This window comes from Fundulus heteroclitus, chromosome 1, assembly GCF_011125445.2.
Source record: "Fundulus heteroclitus isolate FHET01 chromosome 1, MU-UCD_Fhet_4.1, whole genome shotgun sequence".
Classification (NCBI taxonomy): domain Eukaryota; kingdom Metazoa; phylum Chordata; class Actinopteri; order Cyprinodontiformes; family Fundulidae; genus Fundulus; species Fundulus heteroclitus.
In genome coordinates, this window is record NC_046361.1 from 27,093,072 (window position 1) to 27,119,078 (window position 26,007).

A 26,007-nucleotide genomic window follows, 5' to 3' on the forward strand; every position below is an offset into this window, starting at 1 on the left:
TAGCTGTACCTAATAAAGTGGCCTGAGTGTGTCTGCGTACGCATAACAAAATGCACTTGCCTTTTAAAATGTAGTGCTGTCAGTAAAACAAGCTTAGTTTATTAGCAATTTGAACCGCCACCCAATGGTAGCATGCAAGCGCGCGCGTCACTTGTTCTTTCTTGTACACGAGGACAGGATATTGCACTTGTGTCAGTTAAAAACCCAAACCCGCAATCTGCAATAAAGCAACTACCGCAGGGCAAGAGGACACTAGCAGTTTTATGGCTGCAGAGGAAAGTTGTCAGAGAAAAAAAAAACAAAAAAAAAAAACTGCTGCATCATCTTCCTCTTTTCTTTAAGTGCAGTTTGATTGATGGCTGGAGGGCGTGCCGGTGCTGTGCTGTTGACAGATCCGGCCTTGTGACTCGCCTTTGTGTCAGAGAGCTCAGTGGAGACAGGAAGCCAAGCCTCGGTAGAGAAAGTAGAGAGAGAGAGAAAAAAAAACACAGATATCTGACCACAACTACATTTCTGAGCCTGGACAACACGCAACGACCGAGAGCGCTCTCTGGTTATAATGACTCAACCCCACCACCGCTTTGTTTCGCTCTATTAGCAAAAAGCCTAAACGCTTGAGATTAAAAAAAAAGAAAAAAGGCAAAGACACTGTTTTCAAGTAAAAATATACAATATATTTGTTGTAAAAACTTGTACAGAATGCCTTTTAGCTTAATATACGCTATACATGAGGGGTTCCTACGGGGTCACTCCCACGTCCTTCGTGATTTACAGAAAATGTCCCCCGTAACCGCCGCGGCGTATGTACATCGTTACAAAACATACGAAACAAAACAGCCCTTGGGTGCGTTTGAGGAGGCCAAGATGACGCACAACCGACGTGTATAAAAATCCCTGAAAAAAATGTCTCTTTGTTGAGGTAAGAACGCTCCAGTCAAGCTCGCCCGCCTCACGCTTCCGCGCACGCGTCGAATTCATTCACCTGTTCAAATACGGGACCGGCGAGGAGAGAGAAAATCTATTTACACACGGGGACTCCTGGAAGAAGAAGTAGCTGCAGGCTGAAAAGTGCCCGAGGAACACCCAAAAACATGGTGGGTTTCCAGTTATTTGTACCCTTATTACTTTACATAGCTGCTCCTTTGGGGTTTGGGAAAAGCCGGTCTTTAACATTACACCTTAAACGTGGTAAATAACAGTTCAGTTTTATATTAAAGAATGGCCAAGGCCTCAGCACAAATGGGCAATGATATAACGATTACAAAAACCAGATGGCAGATGATCTAGTGTAAAAAAAAAAGTCTATTAAATGGCTTCTGCAGAGTAGTATATTTAAACAGTTCAAATATATATATATATATATGAATACAGTATTACCAAGTTAACTTTGAATTTAAAATATTGTTTGTAAGATGCTATCCGTAGGAAAAGTGTAGAATAGTGCTGCCTCAATATGGCAGCTTGTTTCCCTTAGCTAAAAAAAAAAAAAAACACTTCCTGTATCGGACCCCTGAAAACAATCGGATTGAACAGAGATGTGCTTCAACCTAGAAGGCATAATTTATTACTAGGCATGGGCCGGTATAAAAAAAAACATACCACGGTTTTAAACATTTACACTTTCAACACCGTTTAAATTCTGCCTTCGTACAGTTGATTAAAAGCCGGTTCCGGCTGGTTGAAGTGGAAAGCAGTGCTCCCCCCCCCACGTTGCTGCACACGGTGGGGTTGACTGGTTAGGAGAGGGTTCCCAACTCTTCCTTCGCTTACAAAAAATAAAAATAGGGGAAATTTGTCTGTTTAAAAAGATATCTGGTTTCCAAAAACCCATCCAACCAACGGCACTAAAGGAGGGATCCGCAAACTACCAGTCTAGCTTTAGCTTGCTGTAATCGCAGTGTTAGAGCAAACAGATATTTCACAGAAGTACTTGTAACGGCGTTCCTACATAGCCTTAAATTGAGCTTGAAAAAAGTTTGCAGTTCAGCCTTCTTTCTATCGCGAAAATGTGTTCTTCCTAAATGTCTAAAATACATAAAAGGCTTTTTATATGTATTTATCATTAAAAGCTTGTGTTCATCTTGGTTTTTGTCACATTCAGTTTGTTTTTTGTGTTACTGTTAGAAACCCCACCGTTTTTCATTAAAAACACTAAAAAAACGTCTGTTTTCTACCTTTTTGGGCCTTTTGACGCCATTGGATCAGGGTTTTAAACAGGACTTGTAATTGTTAAAGTGGAACTGTCCTGTTCAACTAGTTGTTGATTCTGCTGAGGTGTTTACCATTTTAGGAGCAGAATAGAGCCATCAAAGATCAGACGATGCTCTCTACAGAACCGGTATTAAGTGAAACACAACACCGCTCACTTAAGTGTCTTAGATGTTAATTAGAGCTAATTGGTCCAGAGGCCCTTTACTGCGCAGCTGAATCAGAACCCAACCTGAGCAGCTCGTTTTTCAGTATTTGTGGAACATACAGACAATTAAACACACATTGGTAGATATTGTGTAATATGTTTCATACTGAAACTGCATCATATTAAAATTTAACTTCATATTAACTATTTGGCAACATTATTTATAATTTTAGATATTCCATATTAGAAATTATGAAATCTTTTTTAAATATGTAATATAATTTTAGCTGCAGTAGTAATACTTTTCGCTTTCCTGTGTTAATATACGTCTTGGTTAAACTTTCCCCCATAGAACCGTGGCACTTTTACCCCAAGTTATCCCGTAGCATACCAGCCCATGCCTATTCATTACTGAACCAGAAACGTAAAAGCAACAACGGTCCATTAACAGTCAGACTTAAAAAGAAATATCATGAAAAGTCCATCCGTTATGACTGTACATGGCCATTCAGTAATACCGTGTGTGGTGGAAAGTTAGATCGGCTCTACTGTTAGATAATAAGGCATTGAGACAGGAGCTTTTGTTTCTCTGCACATATAGATCAATGCAGCTCGTTGTGAAGTTGAACCCCGCCACGGACTTACTGCCTGCGTCAGCAAGTCAGGCGTCTGACGAGTTCAGAAAGCCACCACAGGAAACAACAAGAACAACAACAACAGAGAAAAACTGTCAGCTCTCCTCATGCCGACTCCAGCTGAAAGACGTTGTGATTGGTTGGCGTGGTGAAGAAAAGCTGCTCCTCGCCGGCAGAGCGGTTGTCGCAGGGCGTGTGCCGCCCCAGCGTCCTCTCAAAGTCCAACAGCTGACCCATGAAGTTGAAGTTGGGTGAGATGTTGGACTTCTTCCTCTTCACAAAGTCGTACGCGTCGTTCAGAGAGAGGTTGAGCCGCTGCATCAGGTAGGCCACAGTGACCGTGACGGAGCGGCTGATGCCGGCCAGGCAGTGGACCAGGATGCCACAGCGCTTCGATCGGGCCTCATCTGCAGGAGAAAAGGGAAAATCCAGGTCAGGGCTGTGTAAACAACACTGTTATAACAAGGTCTGCTTTAAAAGTGCCCAGCCCCGCTGTGGGTGAGCAAGCTGTTTTAAGCTTGCAAAACTGCAATCAGACACAAGCCCGAAGAGTGGAAACATCGCTTCCTTCCTCATCCAGTGTATGAACTTATTGAGAAACCCGCTTGTGACAACACAACACAGCAACCACCAAACAAACAAGCGAATAGCTGCGGTTCTCAGGTGCAGCCAGGGTGAGAAACACCAAACCAAAAGCAAAACTGAAACGCATCGCTGTCAAACAACAAAGGCACATCGTATATAAGATAAGCGGCTTGAACTGGAAACACACTACGGTAATAATAAAATGGCACGTTTCACCTTCAGATAAACCTCTGTAAAAACACACGAAAAGCTACAAATTTATACACCAAACTATTTGACAGCGATAATCTGATCAGACCTTTTACTGTCCGATACCACCTTCCAGTTTTTTTTTTTTAGGTTGGATCCTACGGTTCCGATTTTCACCAATAGTTATTTTAAGGACTGTGACAATGTAATCCCTGGTGAAGGCTTTTACGAAAGCAAAAACTAAACTAAAATGCAACAACGTACATGTTGTTTGTTGATGGATTGATAGATAAAATAAATGGATTTTTTTTTTTTTACTGCCTGACCAAACGACCAGTTCAACACCACAGGAATTAATTATTGGTCAATTAATTGGTCCAACTCTACCTTTCAGTTTCAGCCTGGCATAACTACTAAATGTTTTACGAGCCAGTTGGTCTTCTAAAGTGAAATTAATTAAAAATGTATTTTAAAAGGAAAAGTAATAATTATACATGCATAAAAAAATAAAATCCTGAGCGCTGAGTGTGTTGGCATGCTCACCAATAAATGATATGGCTTCTGGAAAGAACTGGGACAGGTTCTGACTCCAGTGGTCCGAAATAGGGATCTTCTTGTATCTGAAGTGGCTCTTGTGCTCAAACACGTTGGGCAGATTAGGCGTGACGTTCAGGATGTACGTGATGTTGTACTGGCCCAGCACGTCCAGGTTGCTGGAGTCTTTGGCGCAGCCCAAGTAGAGGTACGGTAGGATTTGGACGGGAAAGTCCGGCTGATTGCTGGGAACGGGGCTCTCCTCCGACTCCGTCGCGCTGCTGGGCTCTCGATCGGACTCGCCGTCTGAACAGTCCGAGCTGATGCGGAGACCGCCGAAGCCCAGGACGGGCATGGGGGGCGAGGAGCTCGGACAGGAGCTATCCAGGAGGGTCTCGCAGTGCTCTGGGTACTCGGTGTGGAACTTCACAAAACCACCTGAGTACGAGATAAAGACAGTTTAATTACCTAATTATAGCTGAATACATATACTCTAATCAATGACGCACCTATAAAACAGTCAGAAATCAACATCAGCCAATTTCCACTGATTAGCCATGATCATTTTTTCACATTCGATCATATCAAACTATAAATTCAAACCAAACACAACTCTTTTCAATGTCTAAATTAATTTAATGGATTTGAGTAAAAACAAACTAACAAAAATACTAGTAAAACTTAGAAGCACGTGTTTTAATGCATAATAGAAAAACTCTTAATGTTTAATGGATTCAAAACAACCAGCTCTAGTAATAAGTGAAGAACATTCTTCTCTTTTCTGTTTTTTAGTTCTTAAGAGTATAAAACTATAATCGGTCAAAATTTTAATTGGAAGATATGACCTAAAAAAAGCGGAAACAGATGGCAACATGAAATTGCCTCAGGTGCTTCTCAGATTTAATGCCTGCTAATTGTTTCTAACTATGCATGGTACGACATTCCTACTCTGTTTGATAACCCGGAGTGAACGTACTATGGCAACGCTGCTTAAAAACAAACATTTGTAAAACAAATCACATTATTTCAAACTGAAAAACAACACATATTACTACTAGTGCTTTAATAATATAGATTATTAAAGTTATAGTATTCATTTCTATATCGCGTATTTTGATTTTGATACATCTTTAGCTTCCCTGCCATGACAAGTCCATATTTTCTCTCCACTGAAATAAAATATTCACACTGCTGATTTTCTCTTTCTTCAGAGCAAAATAAGTTGAAAAAAAGACTTCATTCAGGCTGCTGACTGTCAGTGTGCAGCAACATGTGGGGGAGGGGCATACCTTTATTCTGGCAAACAGTCCACATTGTTAAAACGGAAAAAAAAAACATATTGGTGTTGAAATTTAAATGTCTACGTCCCCCCCAACCCACCGAGGTCAGTCGGGAAAAGTATGACACATGTATGTTTCAATAGTTTATTCTATTGATAACTATTCACTGGGTGCCAGTATGGCATATATTTAATGTACTATGTATATTAACCTGTAAGGGGGGGGGGGGGGGGGGGGGGGGGGGGGGGGGGGGACTTGACAAAAATGTAACACATGATTTAATTGCTTAATTTAAAAACACAAAAGCAGTTGTCATTACTAATGCTAAAAACATACTAAGTTATTACATTATCATAGATTATTACAGCTGTAATATTATTGTCATTTTAATGCACCTACAGTTCCTACACCAAATCTGTCTATCTCGAAAGTGAAGGAAAGAAGCAGTGGTCTTCTTTCAGACAGCTGAGCGGCAGTGCACAGCAACACAAGGGTTGGGGGTCATTGCTACTTCATGTTACAAACTCTCACATAGAACCTCTGTATATTAATAACGGTAATGGGCCACGTCCATAATAACTTAAGGAAAACCCTGACAAGTATATGACATTTTCCCTATTTCAGCCAGCTGACCAGAGTGCGCAGCAACACGCGGGGCATGTGGGGGGCCATGCTTTTAAATGATTTTGATGCCATAATAACTTGAAATATCAGCTCATTTAATGTCTATTTAAAAATAAAACCGTAAAAGCAAAAAAGGCATTTTTCACTCGAGGAAGCCCAAGTGTAAGACCCTCCCAGGCGGACCATTCATGAAATGCACTTCTGTTCCTACTGGAGCAAAAACATGGCGCAGCCATTTTGGAATGTTAATTGAGAATCTCAGCAGGGACAAAAACTTTTGAACGGCTTTCAAACTGCCACCACACGACACGGCGTTAGTCCACAAGTCCGCCTCTACGACATAACAACAAAAACCGCACAAAAGGACAGACATACGGTTATTCTTTAACGAACATTAAAAGCGAAAAGCCTTTTTTTTTTCTTTTTTACATGGATTCTCCTCGGTCTCGTTACAGTTACGGCGCTAAGTGTCAAACTGTCCATCCCCGAGCACGCGACCTCGAGGAACAACTCAACCGTCTCCGTCCGCGGACGTTAAAATTCGTTACCTTCCAGAAAGTAGGCTTTACAGCCGTCTTCCCGCAGTTTGTTAAGGAGCAGGAACAGCACGGTGGCCGGGGAGCCGCCGTCCTGCCAGTCCGCGGAGCTCTCGTCGTACAGGACCACCGTGTCCGTCTTGCACCGCCTCACGAACTTCTCCTTGTCCTCGTGCTTGGGGATGACGGTCTGGATCGGGATGTTGCCCTTCCTGAACCTCCGCAGCATGAGCCCCGTCATGGCCAGGTTTATGGCGCTCTCGATGTGGGAGGATTCGTACAGCTCGTGCGAGCGGCAGTCCAGCAGGAGCAGAGAGGCGCCTCCGGTCTCCAGCTCCTCCTGCAGCCATTCCACGCTCTTGCTCGGCCTCGCGTTAGACATCTCGCGCTCAGTATCATGCTAATGCGTCCGATACTTTGTTTAGTCCGTCATCGCGCCCAAAAAAAATAAACAACAACAACAACAGCAGCAACAAGGAGGGGAAGGAAAAGGGATAAGAGAACAGTTAAACGTCGCTCCGCCAGTCCATGGCGCTTCTTCTGCGAAAAGATTCCCCCTTTTTCCTCCTCTCTCTTCCCATCAGTTAAGTGTGAGCCGAAGAGTTTCCGAACACTTCCACTTCCACTCAGACGTCCGTGTTCTGTTGCCAGCAAAGTCCCAAATCAACTTCAACTGGCCCACACCGCGCCAGGGTTCAGTGAGCACATTGTCGTTTTTATCATTCCGATGCATGCGAGTTTTTTTTTTTCTCTCTCTTTACTTTTTTTTTTTTTTTTTTTCTTCAGATGACAGAAGAGCGAGTCGAAGGGGAGGAGTTTGCTCCTTACAATTTAAAGTCATAGCAGAAAGTATCGCAAAGTCTAGATAGAATGTCTGAATGAAATGGGTTTATGTTAGGGGCAAACTGCTTTTCCTCACAGGCATTATGTGGGTTTATAATCCCAACAGGTGGATCCTCGTGAACTGGAATATAATGCAAAATATAATTTATTTCCAGGAGTTCTAACTATAAAGCGAAACTCAAACGTTGCTGCTTATTTCCCCATTCATTTTTTTCTTGGTATTGCTATTTGTGTCACACAAACACAAAATATCAGAACACATTGTGAGTAAATAACATTTTGCTTAATAATTAATTAGTTATGATTAACCATTTAGAAAGGTGAGTTGAATTTTACCAGCCACACAGAGGAAATCACTGAAATAGAACCAGTCTGACAACACGAAACAAGCTGGAAGATCACAAAACCAAAACATCATGCAAAAGAAATAAAATAAAAAATATATAATATAAAAATCAAGAACAAAACAGAAATGAAGTGTTTGACATCTATTTTTCTGGAAAGGGTTTTCAAACTACATGTTTCAGTCTTTGGGACTCCAAACCACACAGAGAGCCACTTCCAGCAAATGGAGCAAACATGGAACAGTGGTAGACGTTCTTGGGAGTGGTAAGCCTGGTAAATTCACTCAACGACTAATCCAGGTTAGAAGAGAACCTGGAACGACACATAAAGTATTAGAGCCCCCACTTATTTATGTTCATTATATTACAATAAGACAGACTTAGAGAAAATAACATCCAGGGCGTTCCAGGGCAAAACTCACAGGTGAACAAAAAGATAAAATAGGCTTTATTGTTCAGACTTTTGGGTAAATATTCTATAGTGTGATGAGGCAAAACGTTTTGGAAGGTGTGGTTCCTGTTTACATTTAGCGTGAAAATAGAGCAGCATCACAAGAAAAGAACATACTGACAGCCAAACATGATAGTGGTTGTGTGGTTATGTGGTCTGGAGATGCTGTATTTCAAGATCTTGATGAACTGCTGAGGGAACCATGAAGTCTGATCTCTTCCAGAAAAACCTAATGGAGAATATCCCTGCATTGGTTTGTGACGTCACGCTCAAGTGCACTTGGGATATGTAGTAGCAGGACAATGATCCAAAGCCCACCAGTAAGTTTTTGAGTTGTGTAGTCGAACTCCAGAATTAAATCCAATTCAGATGCTGCTAAATGACCTTAAGCAACCAGCTCATGCTAGAATACTATTCAATGTAACCGAATTAAAACATTCCTCTATTAAAGCCATGCAACAGAGTCATTGGCTGACGCTTGATGGTAGCTGCTGCCAAGGGGGATATGCCCAGTTATTAGGTGTGGCAGGAAATTACTTTTTCAAATAGGTTCATGTTGGTTTGGATAGTATCTTTTCCTTAATAAATTAAATCATTATATTTGGTGGTCTTTGAGTTACATTAAAATTCACTTGATGACTGGACGAAAACCAAGGGACAAAAACATTAAGCATAAGTAATCCACAAGATAGAAATGCATTATAATTGACCACATACAGATTGGTATATTTTAAGCATTTATTTCTGTCAGTTTTGACAATTATGGCTTATAGCTAATGAAAACCCAAAATGAAATTAGAAAATTTGGATATTACATAAGACCACTAAAAACACAAACCAGAATCAGAAATACTTTAATAATCCGGGAGGGAAATTACTGCAATGATATTCAGTACTGAAATGACACACACACAATCATGGGAAAGACTGCTGCTGTGACAGTTGTCCGGCAGACAGAAGCTGGCTGTTCACAGAGTGCTGTAGTAAAGCGCATTGATGGAAAATTAAGTGGAAGGAAGAAGTGTGGAGGAAAACTGTTAAATAGTCAGCAGGGATAGTAACAGCCTTGTGAGGCTTGTGAAAGAAAGTGTTTGCTGTAGATTAGCAAAGCATTGACTGCAGCTGGAGTCATTGCTTCAAGAGTTACCACACACATATGTATACAGTACATTCAAGATACTTGAGGTCCTTTGTGAAGTTATGATGACTGATGGAGCCATGCCACCCTTTAGTGTTGGTCAACTGTGTTTCATCAAGTCCAAAAATCAGTGCAGGCATCTTCCAGGAAAATTTGAAGAACTTCATGCTTCCATACGGTCAATATTTATGGACACGCTGCATTTTCCAGCAGGTTTAGCATTTACTAACTGCTCACAGAACCAATGAGCTGTGCTTGAGTAAAAAAAAAAAAAAATTGGGTTGTTGGAAGATGAAAAAGACCAAAGCCATCAAAGCAGAAAAGCTGAAAGCCACTATCAAAGTAACCTGGACTTCCTTAAACCCTCACCAGAGACAAAGGCAGAACTAGAAATCATATAATCTTCTTAAGATCCTCCAGCTTTTATCAAGAATAATTATATTATGTTGTGTTACAATGTTATCATAGATTATTAAAGCAAGAATAATTATAATATAATCATTTGCAGGTGAAACACTTCCGGAGATGGAAATTACTGGAGGTGAGGTTGCATTGCACCACTTAAAAAATTTATTCTCTCAGTTTTGCATGTCTGATACAACATTCTGTGTAACCTATGTGGAATTTTCAAATTTTCTTTAGCAATCTGTGTATCTTGTGATGCTTTTACACATATATAGTCCTATTTATCACTCCATTTTTAGGATCTGGATTTGTAGAGTTTCCCATCCACTATAAGACCCTTCCTACCATTACTTTAAGGTCATTTTAATTTATGTAAATGTGATAACGCCGTACATTTTTAAATATATAGTTGGTGATCCTGTTCAGAAACACTTTTTGTTATTCTGGGAGAAATGGTCCTCCCATCCTGAGAGTTGTCAATACATTACGTAGTAAGAAAAATGAGGTTAAAAAATTTGATCTCTGTGAAAGCTGGAGGCCTGTAAAAACTCTGACTAATCCTGAGATTCGGCCCAAATGAAAAGAACCAATCAGACGTCTTCATGTCTCGTCCCTCTTTTGCCCCATTTCTGGAGGAAATAATGTTGATTCTACCTTTAAGCTTTCAGGATGGCCAGTGTCTTTTGTCTAAGTCCCCGCCTTGTACCCATCCTAAAGGTTTTTTGTAGTAATTTTGTTTCCCTATTTTGAAAAAAATTGGATAGGGATGAAATTTGCTTTTCAGTTTTCAAGGTAAGAATAAGCATGGGAAAAAGTGTGGTTGGCAGAAATATTTATATTTTAATAATCAGTTGGAGGTTTCAGACTCTTTTTATTCTATCTTCTGTTTTCTGATATAAAAAACGATGGGGCTGCTCTGCATGCTCACCTGAGTTAAATATCTCATCAAGACATCGCTTTAAAGGACCAACAGGACTCTCTGTACTTGGTTGTCAACATGCTTGCAGAAACCAGATTCTTTATGAAATGTCTGTTGTTCTTCAACAAACCTCTTGTTTTCTAGAACACCTGTGTTTTACCTTGAGCCTTGACTGGAGATATCTTCAGACCCCTGAGCAGCTTTCAGATTAGATCCACAATACCTACCTAGATTCCTCAGTCCCAGAAAGTCCACCACTGACCCTCTCTCGTCAGTCTCCTCTCCTCATAACTCACCTGCTTTTCTGCCCTTCTTCATCCTCCTTGGAAATCAGCAAACAATCACTGAGATGTTTTTTTTTTGGTTGTTGCTAAAACTAAACTTAAGCCGCTTTTACACGACTAGATTTGATCCAGCTCTACTCGGCTCCAACAACTTGGCAAGCATTTTGATGACGGGTTTTTTTTCCTACCAGACTGACTTTTCAAGAATCAAGAAGCTCTATTGTAATTATGTATTTTTATTTTTATTTTATTAAACAAACTGTTGATTACACTGCCCAACAACAACATTCCCTGAGGGACTCAAGCGTGCATATAGTCCTTCGCAGCTAATGGGCTCATTTCCGAGTCAAAAAAGATAGACCATAATTCTGTGTAATAATTTTGTTGTAGAATTGTGCAATTTGCATGGATGTCTAACTAGACAGTTCCTGAGAGATTTAAGTGTGCAAATAGACATTTGCAAGGAAGAAACAGTATAAACTATTTTCATCATGTCAGAAACCTGTGTACAGGTAACCAGTAGTGTGTTTGTAACGTAACAGATTATGAAGTGGGCTGATGGTTTGGTGATTTTCAGCAGGGGCCATGCATTTTGCAGTAACAAATGCATGGACTAGTTTTTTGCGCCATTGCTGGACAAAATATTTCTAATTTTGACAAAAAAAAAAAAAAAAAAAACAGAAACAGAAACCTGGTTAATACGGGATTTAAATGACACATTTTCTTTATTACCAGAGGCCAATTTAATGTCATCCAGATTAAATTTCTGATTAAGTCTCTGGTCCAAAAGATGATAAGTTATGGCTTGTCAGAATTTAAAAACACAAATTTCAATTCATGCAGGTTTTGATGTCATCAAGACATGCATGTAGTCTAAGTAATTGAATGGATTCATCAGGATTTATGGATGAAAGGGAATTAGCTCAAGGACTAAACCCTGTGGTACTCCACAAGTGAGCCTGGAGTTTGAAGATTTATAATTAACATGAACAAACTACAATCTGTCAGATAAGATTTAAACTGGCCTAATGCTTTTCCCTTAATCCCTACAGCATGTTCAAGTCTTTCTAGGAGAATATTGTGATCAACCATATCAAATGCAGCACTAATGTCTAACAGGACAAGTACTGACACAAGGCTTAGAGGCCACGAGAATATCAGTGTAGTTATATTCCACTTACTCAATGCTTGCTGCAACACATTTAATAAAGAGGTATGCCGTTAGTAATATAAAATGACCAAAGACAGAAAAGGAAAAACAAGAGACCTTAACAACAAAGGTCAACTACCTTGTGGGTCTTGTAGCCTTGCCTATATTACCTGATCTGTGACTCTAAACACGTTCAGTCCATGATCAATTAGAACAAAAACACTAGCTTTTAGCATGTGTCCAGATTGGCTAATGTTTGTAACCCAGATTTTAAAATGAAGTCACTGTAAAGTACAGTGGGTCAGAATCCAGATAAACCTAAACCATTTATCAGAGTGCAATTTTAACAGATTAGGCATTGGTTGCAGGCATTGAGAGTACCTCTCAATGGAAGGATGATGTCACTTATGATCAAAATGCCTTTACTAGATTGGACACATTCCTAAAAAAAAAGCTGTCCGCCTTAATTTCTGAGGTACAATTTGACACAAAACAGATAAATTAAGATGGAATTTTCTCTTTACATGTTTTACATTTGTCTTACACTAGGATATATTTTCTCTAAGCCTCTCTGTGTGGTTCATTCATGATGTGTATAATGATGCAGAACAATTCTGACTAAAGAGAGTCAGGAGAGAAAAGGGGAGAAAAGAGCGGCAATGAGACGCTTGCAGTGGTAATCCAGCCATGCAGCTCATCTGTTATGCACACGTGAGCGGGGTCAGCAGAAGGGTGGGGTGGTGGGTCACAGATGTGCATGGCATCAGGATTAACAAAGAGAGAGAGTAATGGAGCTAAAACCTGCTAACATGTTCCCTCACACACACACACACACACACACACACACACACACACACACACACACACACACACACACACACACACACACACACACACACACACACACACACACACACACAGGTTCTCTCAAACATTACCTGATTACGCAGCAACCCACATCATCACCATGCGCCGCTGCACCACTTTGTCTGCAACTGCCTCAGACATGCAGCCTCTTCACTATGCTAAGAGGTAAAACAAATACACACACACACACACAGACATATGCACACATCCTGCCCGTGACATCTCATACCCACATGATTTGCTGCTTCAGTTGAACTCTCTCCTAAACTTTCCAAGACATGAAGCAGTGAAGCCAGCACACACATATAAATAAAGGGAAATTAAGTGTGACAATGAGGTCAGGCAGTGCACAAGGTTTCACTCCTGCCAACACCTCTTTGCCACCTTGTGTAGTGTATAAAAACCTGCCAATAAAAGTCTGCAACTGAACCTTTTTTTTTTTTTTAAATCAAAATCTACATTCGTAAACAATGTGTGTGATTGTGGTGGTCATGTCCTGAATGCTCCACTTCCATTCACATTTTTACCTCAGTGATTTTCCCAGGGTGGACAGAATAAAAAAAATAAAAAATCTTTGCTTCACAGAACAGGAAGGGGTTTTCAGGTCAAGTGCTGCTTTCAGGGCTTTTATGCATGTGCAGTGAATGCGGAAACACACGCGTGGCCATGTGCAGATGTTCAGGGGGAGAAAAATTCAGAGCTGAAACAGATGGGAGACAAACATCGGCTTCATTCATAATATTTCTCTGCATGGAGGAGTGATATCGGAGCATCTTTCACTCAAACAGGGTGATCGCTGCTCTATCCATTTCTGTTAAGATCTTTAATGACCCATATCTGATAGAGCACGGCAGCAACACTGAAACAGGCGGAGGTGCATTAAGGTGTTCTTCCTGCATTTTAATAAGCTCAGAGTGATGCCCCACATTATCTGGATGGGAAACACAATATCCTCATACCCTCCGGCGGTTCATGAAAAAAAACAAACCCCCTGCACTAGTTATGAGTCATCAGCTCAGGGTGGAGGCGTCTGATGTCACAGCCACACATCTGCAGAAACAGGAGGCCTACTACGCCCTCAGGTGGTGAAACTTTGCGTGCCACCTAATGCAATTCATGAATGGCTCACCAAAAACCTTCCCTCAAGCTGTTTACACACAAACAGGGCAGTTTGGAATGCCTTATGTTTGTTCGTAGTACACAAGAAAAAGATTATATATATATATATATATATATATATATATATATATATATATATATATATATATATATATATATATATATATATATATATATATATATATCTTCCTGTCACTTTATTTAGATATAAAATCAATTCTGCATTCCTAAACGTGTAAAAAATACGAGATGTAATCTACCCGTCAAAAGCACTGTGTGCAATAACACAGTTCAGAAAATAAGTAGAGCATAGAGAGCTAATACTCACCCTGGGAAGAAAGAGCTGCAGAGATTAGAGGTGCAGAGATGGCTTCATGTCAAGTGTGAGATATTTTTCAACACAGTAATACAAACCAACCTATAAAAAAAAAAACCAACCCAAAACACTATGAATGCACTGCATTATTCGAATGATGGGGTCCAGGGTGTAACCCACTTCTCTCTCATGTGACTACTGGAGAGTAGAAACAAGCCTTTTCCAGACACATGCATAATATTATTTAGCTGGTTATACAGTTTTACTTTTAATAAAAATGGTTTCTGCTTATGCACGGACTTAAACTGATTACCCTTTTTGGCGAACTGTTCAGTTTTTACAAATTAAAGAGGAAAATCATGGAGCAAACCATCAAATCTGTTTAACAATGTACATTGTTGACGTAGAATTTTATTAATCTACTATTACTTCTCGGTGCTGCCAAGTGAGAGGAGCTGACTCAGTCAATACTGAAATTATTTACATTTTAAAAGATAAATAAATAATAATCAGGTTGTAGTTTTACACAGAACTTGTTATCAACACCAACAAATTTGAATCAAAACAAAATAAATAGAATGAATTTTGGCAGAATTTATTTAACGGGTCAGGCCGTTACTGCTGGTACTTTGTGACTGAGGCCTTTGAAGAAGGCTCTCTCTCCCTCACCCATGAGCTCAAAGTGGAGAGGCTGCTGGCAGAAGTTGCACTCTGCTGAAGAGTGCGGCTTCAACTCCAAGCCCACCTCCTTCCACGTCTTCACCAGACGATCTGTGGAGACAACGGGACAAAAAAAAAAAAAAAAAAAAAAAACAGAGGATCAACTCTTTTGCAGGAAGTGCTTTGGTTAAATTTTACACAGTGCTACATCAGACGCACCAACAAAGTAGTACATCATCTGAGGTGTGTGGTGAGGTGTTGGAGCGATCCGCAGCAGCTCCTCGCCCTTAGCTACAGTAGGGTAGTTGATCGCCTGGACGTAGATGTTGTAACGGGACAACATGATGTCACAGATCTCAGTGTTCTTCGCTGCGTCTGAAACCTGTTAAACACACGGCACAATCCACAGAATGGGATTTTAAACTGCCTAAAACCTATTTCAGACGATAAAAGGAAACTTCTCCATAGTAGCATGTTCGACTTTAGTGGGAAAGTAGCAAAAAGGATGAAAGGAATGAGTTTGATGGTGGCAGAGCAATCTGTTCCATTTAAAAGACTGAAAGTTTAGTTTTCATACAAAAAAGGATTAAACTGATGTTTTTCAACAGGTATTGTAATGAGGAGAGATGAATGATATATCTGAGCACTGTGTATATGTGTGTATGTAGATATGCACGTGTGCATTTATGTGTATGTATGTAGATGCATATATTCATATGTGTATATGCATATATTCATATATGTATATGTGTATAAATATAATTGTTCATATTTTTTGTGAATTTTGGATCAATACATTGTTGGTTAATAGGAAGGTACTTTAAGTGAAATTAGAGGGAGAATAGGTATGAAAAATAGGTTTTCCTTTATCATACCCCTTTTCAGACAACTTTCTTTAATCAATGTCAGAAATCAAGGTAAATATACCTGATATGTTTTATTTAGAGGAAAATTTTGTTTATCTCATTTCTATTTATGTTCAAATGATTTAATTGAACAGGAACAGAACATTGAATTTAATGTTTATCAATTACTTTTTTATGTAGTACTTGGTTGAAGAGTTTCTTAAATTGATTTTTATTATTTGGTAATTTCTGAAATTGATTTATTTAATATTTGTTAAATGTGTGTTAAATTTGTTAATTGTCTGAAATAAATCATTCATTCATTCATTCAATACCTGGACAGGGAGGATGTGGCTTGGACAGGGGATCACTGGAAACCCACGGTCCATCAGCAACTGCCGCAGCAGTTTAACGTTTCTCTGATGTTTCCTCCTGAGCGTCTGACCCTCATCACTCTTTAGGATCCTTATGGATTCTTTGGCCCCGGCCAACAGCATTGGGGGAAGTGAGGTGGTAAAGATGAAGCCTGCAGCGTAGGAGCGCACGGTGTCCACCACAGCGCTGGTGCTGGCAATGTAGCCCCCCACACAGCCGACTGCTTTTCCTGGGCATGAACATCACACAGTCATAAACGGCGTGTGGAAAAACCCTCCCTTGATCAGAGAGGGGTTTCACTTACCCAGAGTACCAGAGATTATATCCATTTTGTTCAGGACCTTATCCCTGTCCCCAATCCCTCCTCCTCTGGGTCCATAAAGACCAACAGCATGCACTTCATCCACGAAGGTGATCGCACCAAACTTGTGAGCGATATCACACATCTCTTCAAGTGGGCACACTGCACCTGTTCAGAGCAAAAACATTAACAAGAAGATTTCACATCTCACAATATAAAAATGCAGAGGCATTTCTTTTTTATTTGTACAAACAAATTCTATATAACAGATTAATAATTCCAGTTTGGACCGTATATATCCCTCTCCCCTTATCACATAATCACAATCTTTGTCTGAAATTCAGATCTATTTGTCTAATAGTTTTGGCTTTACCGTTTACTTTTTTTAGTTTCTGATTTTTTTTTTTTCCATTTGGATTATCTAGTAATCGGATTACCTTTAATGTATTTGTCTGGCTTCTGCTTGGTGAGAGTAATGATCAGGGGTATGTGTGCAAGGCATTTGTTTAGAAAGATGCATCTGATCCCTGGAAGACTTGGTTAGTTCCACGAGGAGCCATATTAGGGGTATATAGTGTTTGGTTCGGCCAAAATTATCTGTCCCTTCTAAATTCAGACTCCTAAGGAACTTGCAATAGTTTTTTTTGGCCCGGGAGTTTCCTGTAACTGTGAATGACTCACCAATTTCTGATAGTTACCCACTGGGTTTGAGTGCTTAAGCACACACACATCTTAAGTATAAAGCGGGTGTGAAAAGTGCTTTGAAAAGGGTTGAATGATTTCAGCCCAGCTTTCTGATATGTGTGAAGCCCCACCAGTTTAACTTTTAGAGTTATAGCTAAATTACTGTAGGCTGTTGAGTCCATGAATAGGGTAGGCACGTATGAGCCTTGGCTTCAGCCTATTCCTTTTTTTGGTAAAATATGAGTTTGTAAAGTAGTATTTTGTTTTGCTTTCTTTTTGTAATGTTGTTAATTTACCAAAATAAAGTGGAGTAAAGTGAAGTAATCGCAAGTTACTAAAGAAGGAAAGGTTGGGAGAATGGATGGTTGAATGGGCTAAAGATGGATGGTTTGATCTACTCTACACCTTCTGACAAAGGTCAATGAGTCAGGCACAGCCATCTTCTGCCTGTTGGAGCAGTTAGCATTTGATCTGGGGAGTTTTTCTTCCCACTGTCGCTTCATGCTTGCTCAGTATGAGGGATTGCTGCAAAGCCATGTACAATGCAGACGACTCTCCCTGTGGCTCTACGCTTCTCCAGGAGTGAATGCTGCTTGTCAGGACTTTGATGCAATCAACTGGTTTCCTTATATAGGACATTTTTGACCAATCTGTATAATCTGACCCAATCTGTATAATATGATTCAACTTGACTTTGTAAAGTGCCTTGAGATGACATGTTTCATGATTTGGCGCTATATAAATAAAATTGAATTGAATTGAATCTGGTTGCTCCTCCCCATGAGATTCATCTATGATGCTGTGTAAGCGGTACGGGAAAGAGACGGTCCCTATAAAACTCTTCAGATGGGCACCGGGGCACAACATTGCTTTAATATGGCGTCTGTGTTGATTTACTTATTTTTTTTATTTAAAAGTTAGCTAAACTGGGAGTGTTGTTTCACTGTTTCATTCCCCATGACATGGATTTAGACTTTTTCTCTGTTCCATTTCATAAAATCTCATTGGTTTGTGATTTGATGAGGGCTGTTTTTTCTGGTAATTATCCTCGGCTGCCTGTTGAGGATGTGCAGTTGTGCTGGGAAATTATTTGGGTAAGGTATGGACAGAACGTTGTCCAAATGTGATATCTCAGCCATATTAGGGAAAATCCCCTGTAGAGCCTTTACATCAACCTGACACACCTCCTGAAGTTGATCCAAACATGTGGCCCACAGCCTGTTGATGCACCACAGAGCCTGGATTTGACCACTAAACTGGCAGATCAGCTGCCAGTTTGCTGTTTTTAAAGCTTTTGTTGTTGGGAGGGCAGAAGTGAAACCCTTCCTTTTGTGAGATATTCAAAAGATTTTAATTATTTAGGAAATTAGCCAGTTTCTCTAGTAACAGTTCCATCCCATTAAGGTAGTCCGATTTTTCAGAGACCAACAGAAAGGCCCAAGTCAGGTAAAATCTTCATTTTATTCTGTATAGCTCCTAAAGCTCTCCCAGTTGAGTCTGATAGATATTTAACTCCCTCTTTAAAGCACAAAAATTCATTCAAAACCTATCCAAGATATTTATAAGAACTTGTAAGCACAAAAGGTGTCTCTCCATACATAAAGGTATATTTACTTTTCTGTTGGGATTTCCCTCTAAAGTGAATAATCTGTGTTTTATCACTATCAAGAGACAATCTCCATTTTTTTACACCATGCATTCAAAATATTTAATATTTTTCATAACTTCACTTCATTCTCTGCAAGCAAGATAATGTCATAGGCATACTGTATACTGTCAATAAAAATACCAAGGTTGGCTTCTTTGATTTAATCTACTAAATTATATATAGAGTGAAAATAAAGTAGGCAATAATACAACACCTGGTTTTACTCCAAAGGGAGTAGTGAACCATTCGGTCCTCAAATCCTTCACCTGTATACAAGCCACTGGAGCTTTATACAGAGATTTGATTGCTTTACAACATTTACCAGAGATGTCATAAGTTAACAGTTTAAACTGTAGAATATCGACATTTACCCAGTCAAATGCCTTCTGAAAATCAATAAATAAAAGCAAAAAAGTATGTTTTCCTTCATATAGTCTGCCCCTTACCACTGATGATAAAACGTAAATATGATTAACACAGGCCCTACGGTTTTGTAAAACAGTTTTGTTCATCTGGCAGAATATTGTGTGCTTCGTACTGGTTCAGTCTGTCATTGAGAATACCTGAATAGATTTTGTAGACAGTGCTAATCAGGCTAATACCTCTTTAGTTCAATGGTTCTCTGGGATCAACCCAGAGCAATAGATTTTGGTATTGCTTTTATTGACTGACTCAATCCAGATGAGTTGGGTCTGGGCTCTGGAGACTCTCCATTGTTGAGGACAATGATTGTTGCAACTTCACTGAAGAAACTACAGGGTGGCTCAAAAATCATGGAAGTTTATATGAAAGATTATCACATCCTGCTGGCATATTAGTTATTATTTTGGCATTTTATGCTTTGTTTTTGCTCAGTTTGTTAGTAAATAAAGCCTTTCTTGTTTATTTTTATAACAGAGCAAGTACAATACTGCACATGCGCAGCAGGGGATATAACCAGGAAACGGCTAACGGCTATTATCAGATGTGACTGCAGAGTTAATTGATATGTTCTGTTCTGATATGAGGCTCTTAAAGTTGCTGTAGATTGGTGTATTTAATTAATAACAGTTGGTCTTCGATCACGCCGGCCTTCCGTTTTAATGCGAGGCATTGCAGAGGGTCAGGCACAGCCCGGCATTATTTAATACTGTTTTGTTAATTAAGCAAACTGGCATTATGATAGTACTGCGATACTGCCGGTAGATGGCGCCACGTCTGTTTGTATCTGGTCATCGCGCCCGGCGCTGCATTTTTAGCTGGATCTAGCCACAAAAAGGCCCATCAAAACACCATCAAGATGGAGGCTTGGTGTATGTAACTTTATTTTATCATGATCAAATGGTTTTTGGTCTTTTCGTTCATATACCTTTAAGGCATTGGGGAAACATATTGTAGGCCATATTGTAATAGTAAACAAATAAATCTCTTTATATTGAACATGGATATTTGACATAAAAAGGACACAATGGGGCTTTTTATTGATGCACTGTAATTTGCACTAAGTGAAGGGTGGGTCACAGTTTGCAACATATAGACATTTTGTAAGTAAGTATCCTGAGGGTAAGATGGGAAGGGGTACGCCCCACTGCCCTCTGCTGTATTTTAACATGGAGTTAAAGGTAGTAGTAAACAGCAAGTACAGGTAGATCCTTACACAGATTTTTTAAAGCATGCTTGTATCAGTCTGTCTCTCTCTGACAAAAGCACCAGCTTCTCTTTCCTTTATATCATTGCTTACCACTGATGCCTACATGCAAAACACACAGCGATGGTTTGAATGATTTTTTCCCCGTCCTAATTGTCTTCGACCAGTTTGTTAGAGTGATTCCATCTAAATTGTCCACTGAAACGAGACTCTGACCTTTCTAAGAGTACGGTGAACCTACCATCCATTGAGTGCACCGTCTCGAAGGCAACAATCTTTGGAGTGGATGGGTCTGACTTCTCAAGCAGTCCTTGTAGGTGGCTGACGTCATTGTGACGATAAATAAACTTTTTGACCCCGCTGTTTCTTATGCCCTGAATCATTGAGGCATGGTTGCCAGCGTCAGAGTAGATTTCACAACCTGACAGCAAACAAAGAGCACAAATGTCAGCCCCTCTGTCTATTACTTCTCAGTCCACATCAGCAAACCTACAAGAAAGACCGGATTAGTGTGCCATACTGCAAAAGTGTGGAAAGTCAAGTTATAGATTGGTATATTTACCATGCCTTGAAAAACGTATTCATTCATTAAACCGTAACACAGTTTCTCATGTTAGAACCACACACTTCTGCGTGTTGAACTGGGATTTTAGGTCATAGACTACCACAAAATTGAGTTTTGTCGTAAAGTGGAAGCAAAATTGTACATGGCTTGCATATGAATATGCTTTGGCCTAAACCATTCTATTTATAACTCTGGTTGTAAGTTTGGTGTCAGTACGAACTGAAAGGTTGAACCTCCACCCCAGTCTCATTCAGGATTCATGATTGCCCGTGTAGCTTCATTCAGCAACCCATCCCCTCCGTCCAGCTTTCTTATTCCTGCTACAATCACCATGTTTTAAGGATCGTGTGTTCAGGGTTATGTGCAGTTTTCCATGTAGACCGTCCAGAACGTAAAATATGTGTCTCACAGAAACTCATCTGACCTTCTATCACATTTCCGATTTGTTTCCTGCATGCCATGTGGCAAAAGACAAACAGAATTTCTGAAGGGTTTCACCTCTGGCTTTCTTCTTGCCACTCTTCCATAAAGACCCAACCTGCAAAGTGCAGAACTCACAGTTGTCCTGTCGGTATATTTTCCAAGCTGTGGATCTCTGCAGCTCATTTACAGTTTTTAGGTCATTTGGCTGCTTCTCTAAATAACGCTCTCCTTGTCAGTTTATATGGAAGCCCATGTCTAGGTAGGTATTCAGTAGTACTATAATCCTTCCATTTTTTAATAATTGATTAAACAACACTATTAATTATTCAAAGCATGGGATACTGCTTTTATAACTGAACCCTGCTTTGAACATCTCTACAGCGCTACGCCTGATCTAATGTTATCTAAGAAACCTCTGGGCGCTTCATTGAGCAGCTACATTTATACTGAGTTTAAACTACACACAGGTGAACTCTATGCTTTCTTGAAGCATTTCAATGCATTAGATTTTATTTAGGTGCATCATAGAAAAGGGGCCGAATACAAATGCACAGCACACCAAGAACCATGTATCCTTTCTCTTTCCGCATCATAAACACGTGTTGTTTTGTTTTGGTCTATCACGTGAAATCCCACTAAAATACACTGAACTCTGTGGTTTTAATATGGTCAAATGCTGAAAAGTTCAAATGGTATGACTACTTTTCCAAGATACCGAAGAAGCAAAGTTAAATTACCTGGTAACATTTTCCCCAGAGTAAATAGAGTGGAGTCATTAGCAACAAAGCAGGAAGTAAACAGCAGTGCTGCGTCCTTATCATGCAGGTCAGCGAGTTCTTGCTCAATCTCTACATGGAATCTGCTTGTTCCTGAAATGTTCCTTGTGCCTCCTGCAACACCACCATGCTTTTTCACAGCTTCACTTTAAAAACAGAAAAAACTTGTAGTTATATACAAAAGAAAAAAAAAAAACAACAGTAAACAACAAAACTTCCATCGAAGGAGTCTAAAAGACTTGTGCAACTCACATGATAGCCTGTGTGACCTTGGGGTGACGGCTCATTCCGAGGTAGTCGTTGCTGCACCACACGGAAACGTTCCTCTTGGCCTGAAGGGATTCAGAGTAGTCGTCCGCCATCGGGAACGATGAGGCGTGCCGGTTGACCGTCTTAAACACCCTGTATGTGTGATCCGTTTTCTTGCTCTCAATCTTCTTTTGAAAAAACCCGTCATAGTGAAATGTTTCGACTTTGACCAAAAAATAAATAAATATATAAAACAAAAAGGAAAGGTTTTTCAGGGGGTTTATTTAGAAAAAAAAAACACTTTATTAAAAAGTATTAGGGTTACCTGCTGGGAGATTATCCTTCAGCATGTGAGATGGTTTGGAAGAAAAGGGTTTGAGAATGTTTCCAGCAGCTGCTGCGTTGGTCTTGTCTACTTCAACAAGATCTGTAGCTGATAAATTCAGTTTAAGAATTGTGTTTTCATCTACATTGCTACATCTTGTAAAGCACTTTGTGATTTTTATTTGTGAACTGTGCTATATAAATAAAGTTTAATGACTTGCGTTACTTAATGCACACAATATTCACTTTATTGCAATGTAAACCTAACCTCATCTCAAGCATTTTTATTCTGGATCACAAAAGTTTGACTTTAGATTTTTCTTTATCAGCAGATACTGTATGTCACTATAATTGCTTATTTGGGGACAAATGGAAAATTAAATGAAAATAATATTTTTTAGAATTCCTTATAGAAAAAAAAAAAAACATATTCTAGTTCTGACAACCCAACATCAACTCTGTCAAGCTCGTGAAGGAACAAAAAAAAAGCCATTTTACTCTAAAATGTTAGAAATAAAGAGGCAGCTCAGACGCACAATGTATTGACTTTGACTCACAGCTGATAAAAACTCCAAAGTCAATCTATCAGAAAATTTTTATAGAACAGAAATTTTATGACCGGCACAATTATGACACTGCTGACTTGACAGATGCCTAGCAGAGACAATCGCTAACACCCTCCACAAGGATCAAAAGACACATCAGGCATTTGCATTTCAAGGTAACTGTTCATAAAGTAACATACTAGCCTTCCTCCCTCCTGAACCAATATCAGAAGAGTCTTACCTGTTCTAAGGATAAAAAGAACTGGACTCTTTACATATCAACAGAATGAACACTATCGCTCTATGTGTAACATATGAATTACCCTTTTTGGACTGAAATAAGGTAAATAATATTTCAATAATTCTGTAATTTATTGAGATGCATTTGTTATGAGTAAAAAGAGTGCATGTTCAAAACAATAACCTCTATGAAAGCAAACATCTACCTCAGCAGTGAATGTCAAAGTGGAGTCCCTTTACCTGTGTGGTAAGAGTGGATCACCTGGACGTCTTCTTGTAGCTCCATCCTGGCCTCTTTTATAACCTTGTTTTTTTGCTGCACAATCTCTGCAGCCAGGAAAGGACATTTGGAACCTACAGCCTGGCCAGCAGAGGGCGCCGTGTGACCCGACGATAACTTGACTTTATGATTTTGATCTGCAAACAACAGAGATCAGTTAGTTTGAATATTAGAGCCCACATTTACCACATAAAATCTCACTGTATGTTGCACGCAAAGGATTAACAACATACAACTGACCATCGGTTATTTGACTACTCTTGGACACAAAAGCTGAAGTTGACAGGGCTTTGGCCAGAGGCGAGGCCGGATCAACCATAGATGGGTTCCTTCTGACATAATTAGTCCATGATGACCCCCCACTCAGGTGGATGAAGACACGGCGCCACACGGTCGCTGTGTCCATATGAGACAGTCTTGAAGATAAAATAAATAAATAATAATAAAAAAAACAGGTGAAGAAAGAGTTTTCATAAACATCAAAGAAACTCGTGTAATTACAATTACACTATAAAAATAGATAAAGAAAAAATATGGTAAGGACACCCCAATAACATCAAAAATTCACTTTTAAATGTAGTAGTTTGATGCAACAGCAGAAATCCTGTGTGGATGTAAGCTACCTTTTCTAAGTCATACCAGAGTACTTTACAAAAACAAAAAACAAAACATGGTTACCATTTCCGCTCCTGTAGTCAGCTGCCATTGACGTTTCAACGTCGCAATTACTCCCTTCCCATTTACTTCAAAACCAGCTGCCTAAACCTCATCCCGGTGTTTTTGATGGATCACAATCAGTTAATGAGCAAATTTTCACCAAAAAGAAATCACTCAGGAAAGAAGCAATAGTTGTTCTTAAAATGATCACTACAGTAAACAACAAATCTGGGACGTTATCTAATACACCTTTACCAATTAGTAATTAGTTTCTGACAAAACCCGCCAAAGCATCCAGCTGTTTCTATTATAGAACATTTATATTTTTTCAACTAGATGAGACAATGACATTATTTTAAATGCCACACGTTCAAATCCACGTAGACTGCCTTTTACACAAAAGCTTTTATAGACGCCACGATTCCTTTTGATGATCAGTATAGAACTACCTTGACAACATTCCATCTTTTCTTCTGGAACTGACTCACCTGGTCGTTCTGGTTCTGGCTGAATCACTTCTCCTTCCCGATGAAGAAACTCCTACTGGGGGAAATTACAGTTACGTATCTGTGGTGCTGTTGCGAAAGCAGTCACGTCCTCTAACCTCGGCTGCCACCAGGGGGCGACGATGTGCGCCTTCGTTTTGGCCGCGAAACAACGAAAATTCATGTTTTCACATTTTTAATGTGGGTAAAAATCAAGTGGAGCGATTTAAAAGACACGAGAAAGCTTAGATTTCCCCCAATTAAATGTTTTAGTTAATGTGGAATGTTTTTAAGTAATGCAAACATAGTATGTTTTATTTGAACACAAGAAAGAAGAGCACAGGGACGATCGTGTTTTAAACCAGGGACATCCTAGCAAAATAGAGACGTACCTTACTACCTTGTCAAGATATAATGTGATTTGCGCCTATATTTTTTTTTTATCTCCTTGAATTATTTTGAAATGTCAGCAGGGGGAGCTATTGTGCTTTGAGAATGGCGCTCACTGGGCAGCAATTTACTTCAATTTACCTCAGTTATTTTTTGTGACTTCTAAAACAATCTACACCAGCTACATGCAATATGTCACTGCAAAAGTTGCTGGATATCATATGAAGCAATCACATAATTTGAGTACCTTCACAGGCACTTTTTTTTTTTTGCATACAAGTTCTTTGTTTTTGCCTTAAGCAAAATGTTTCTCTAATCTCTTCAAAGTGAAGAAGCCCATACAATCATTCTTCAATGC

At 39.6% G+C, this 26,007-nt stretch overlaps 2 protein-coding genes across 2 annotated transcripts; both read right to left on the reverse strand.

The window, feature by feature from the left end:
* Positions 1–651: 651 nt before the first annotated feature.
* Positions 652–7,501, reverse strand: LOC105932302 (dual specificity protein phosphatase 7). The gene is made up of 3 exons (XM_012871397.3): positions 6,752–7,501; positions 4,309–4,737; positions 652–3,398 (listed from the first exon to the last, which is right to left on the reverse strand). Exons 1-3 carry the CDS (start codon positions 7,119–7,121, stop codon positions 3,097–3,099), a joined length of 1,101 nt encoding a protein of 366 aa, XP_012726851.1. The 5' UTR covers positions 7,122–7,501; the 3' UTR covers positions 652–3,096.
* Positions 7,502–15,154: 7,653 nt separating this feature from the next.
* LOC105924707 (5-aminolevulinate synthase, nonspecific, mitochondrial-like) lies at positions 15,155–25,465 on the reverse strand. Its single transcript, XM_036139446.1, has 11 exons — positions 25,224–25,465; positions 24,358–24,533; positions 24,078–24,254; positions 23,054–23,155; positions 22,732–22,951; positions 22,441–22,625; positions 20,957–21,136; positions 16,760–16,924; positions 16,416–16,684; positions 15,455–15,617; positions 15,155–15,346 (listed from the first exon to the last, which is right to left on the reverse strand). The coding sequence occupies exons 1-11, from the start codon at positions 25,232–25,234 to the stop codon at positions 15,183–15,185; spliced, it is 1,812 nt and encodes a 603-aa protein (XP_035995339.1). The 5' UTR covers positions 25,235–25,465; the 3' UTR covers positions 15,155–15,182.
* Between the last annotated feature and the right edge of the window lie 542 nt (positions 25,466–26,007).

Coding starts and splice junctions, on each gene's coding strand:
- LOC105932302 (XM_012871397.3), bottom strand. CDS start 7,121: ATGTCTAACGCGAGGCCGAGCAAGAGCGTGGAATGGCTGCAGGAGGAG. Junction 4,738..6,751: donor TAAAGCCTACTTTCTGGAAG/GTAACGAATTTT, acceptor TCTCGTACTCAG/GTGGTTTTGTGAAGTTCCAC. Junction 3,399..4,308: donor AGAAGCCATATCATTTATTG/GTGAGCATGCCA, acceptor TTTCTCCTGCAG/ATGAGGCCCGATCGAAGCGC.
- LOC105924707 (XM_036139446.1), bottom strand. Junction 16,925..20,956: donor GACGGTGCACTCAATGGATG/GTAGGTTCACCG, acceptor TGCTCTGAACAG/GTGCAGTGTGCCCACTTGAA. Junction 15,347..15,454: donor GATGATGTACTACTTTGTTG/GTGCGTCTGATG, acceptor TTGTCTCCACAG/ATCGTCTGGTGAAGACGTGG.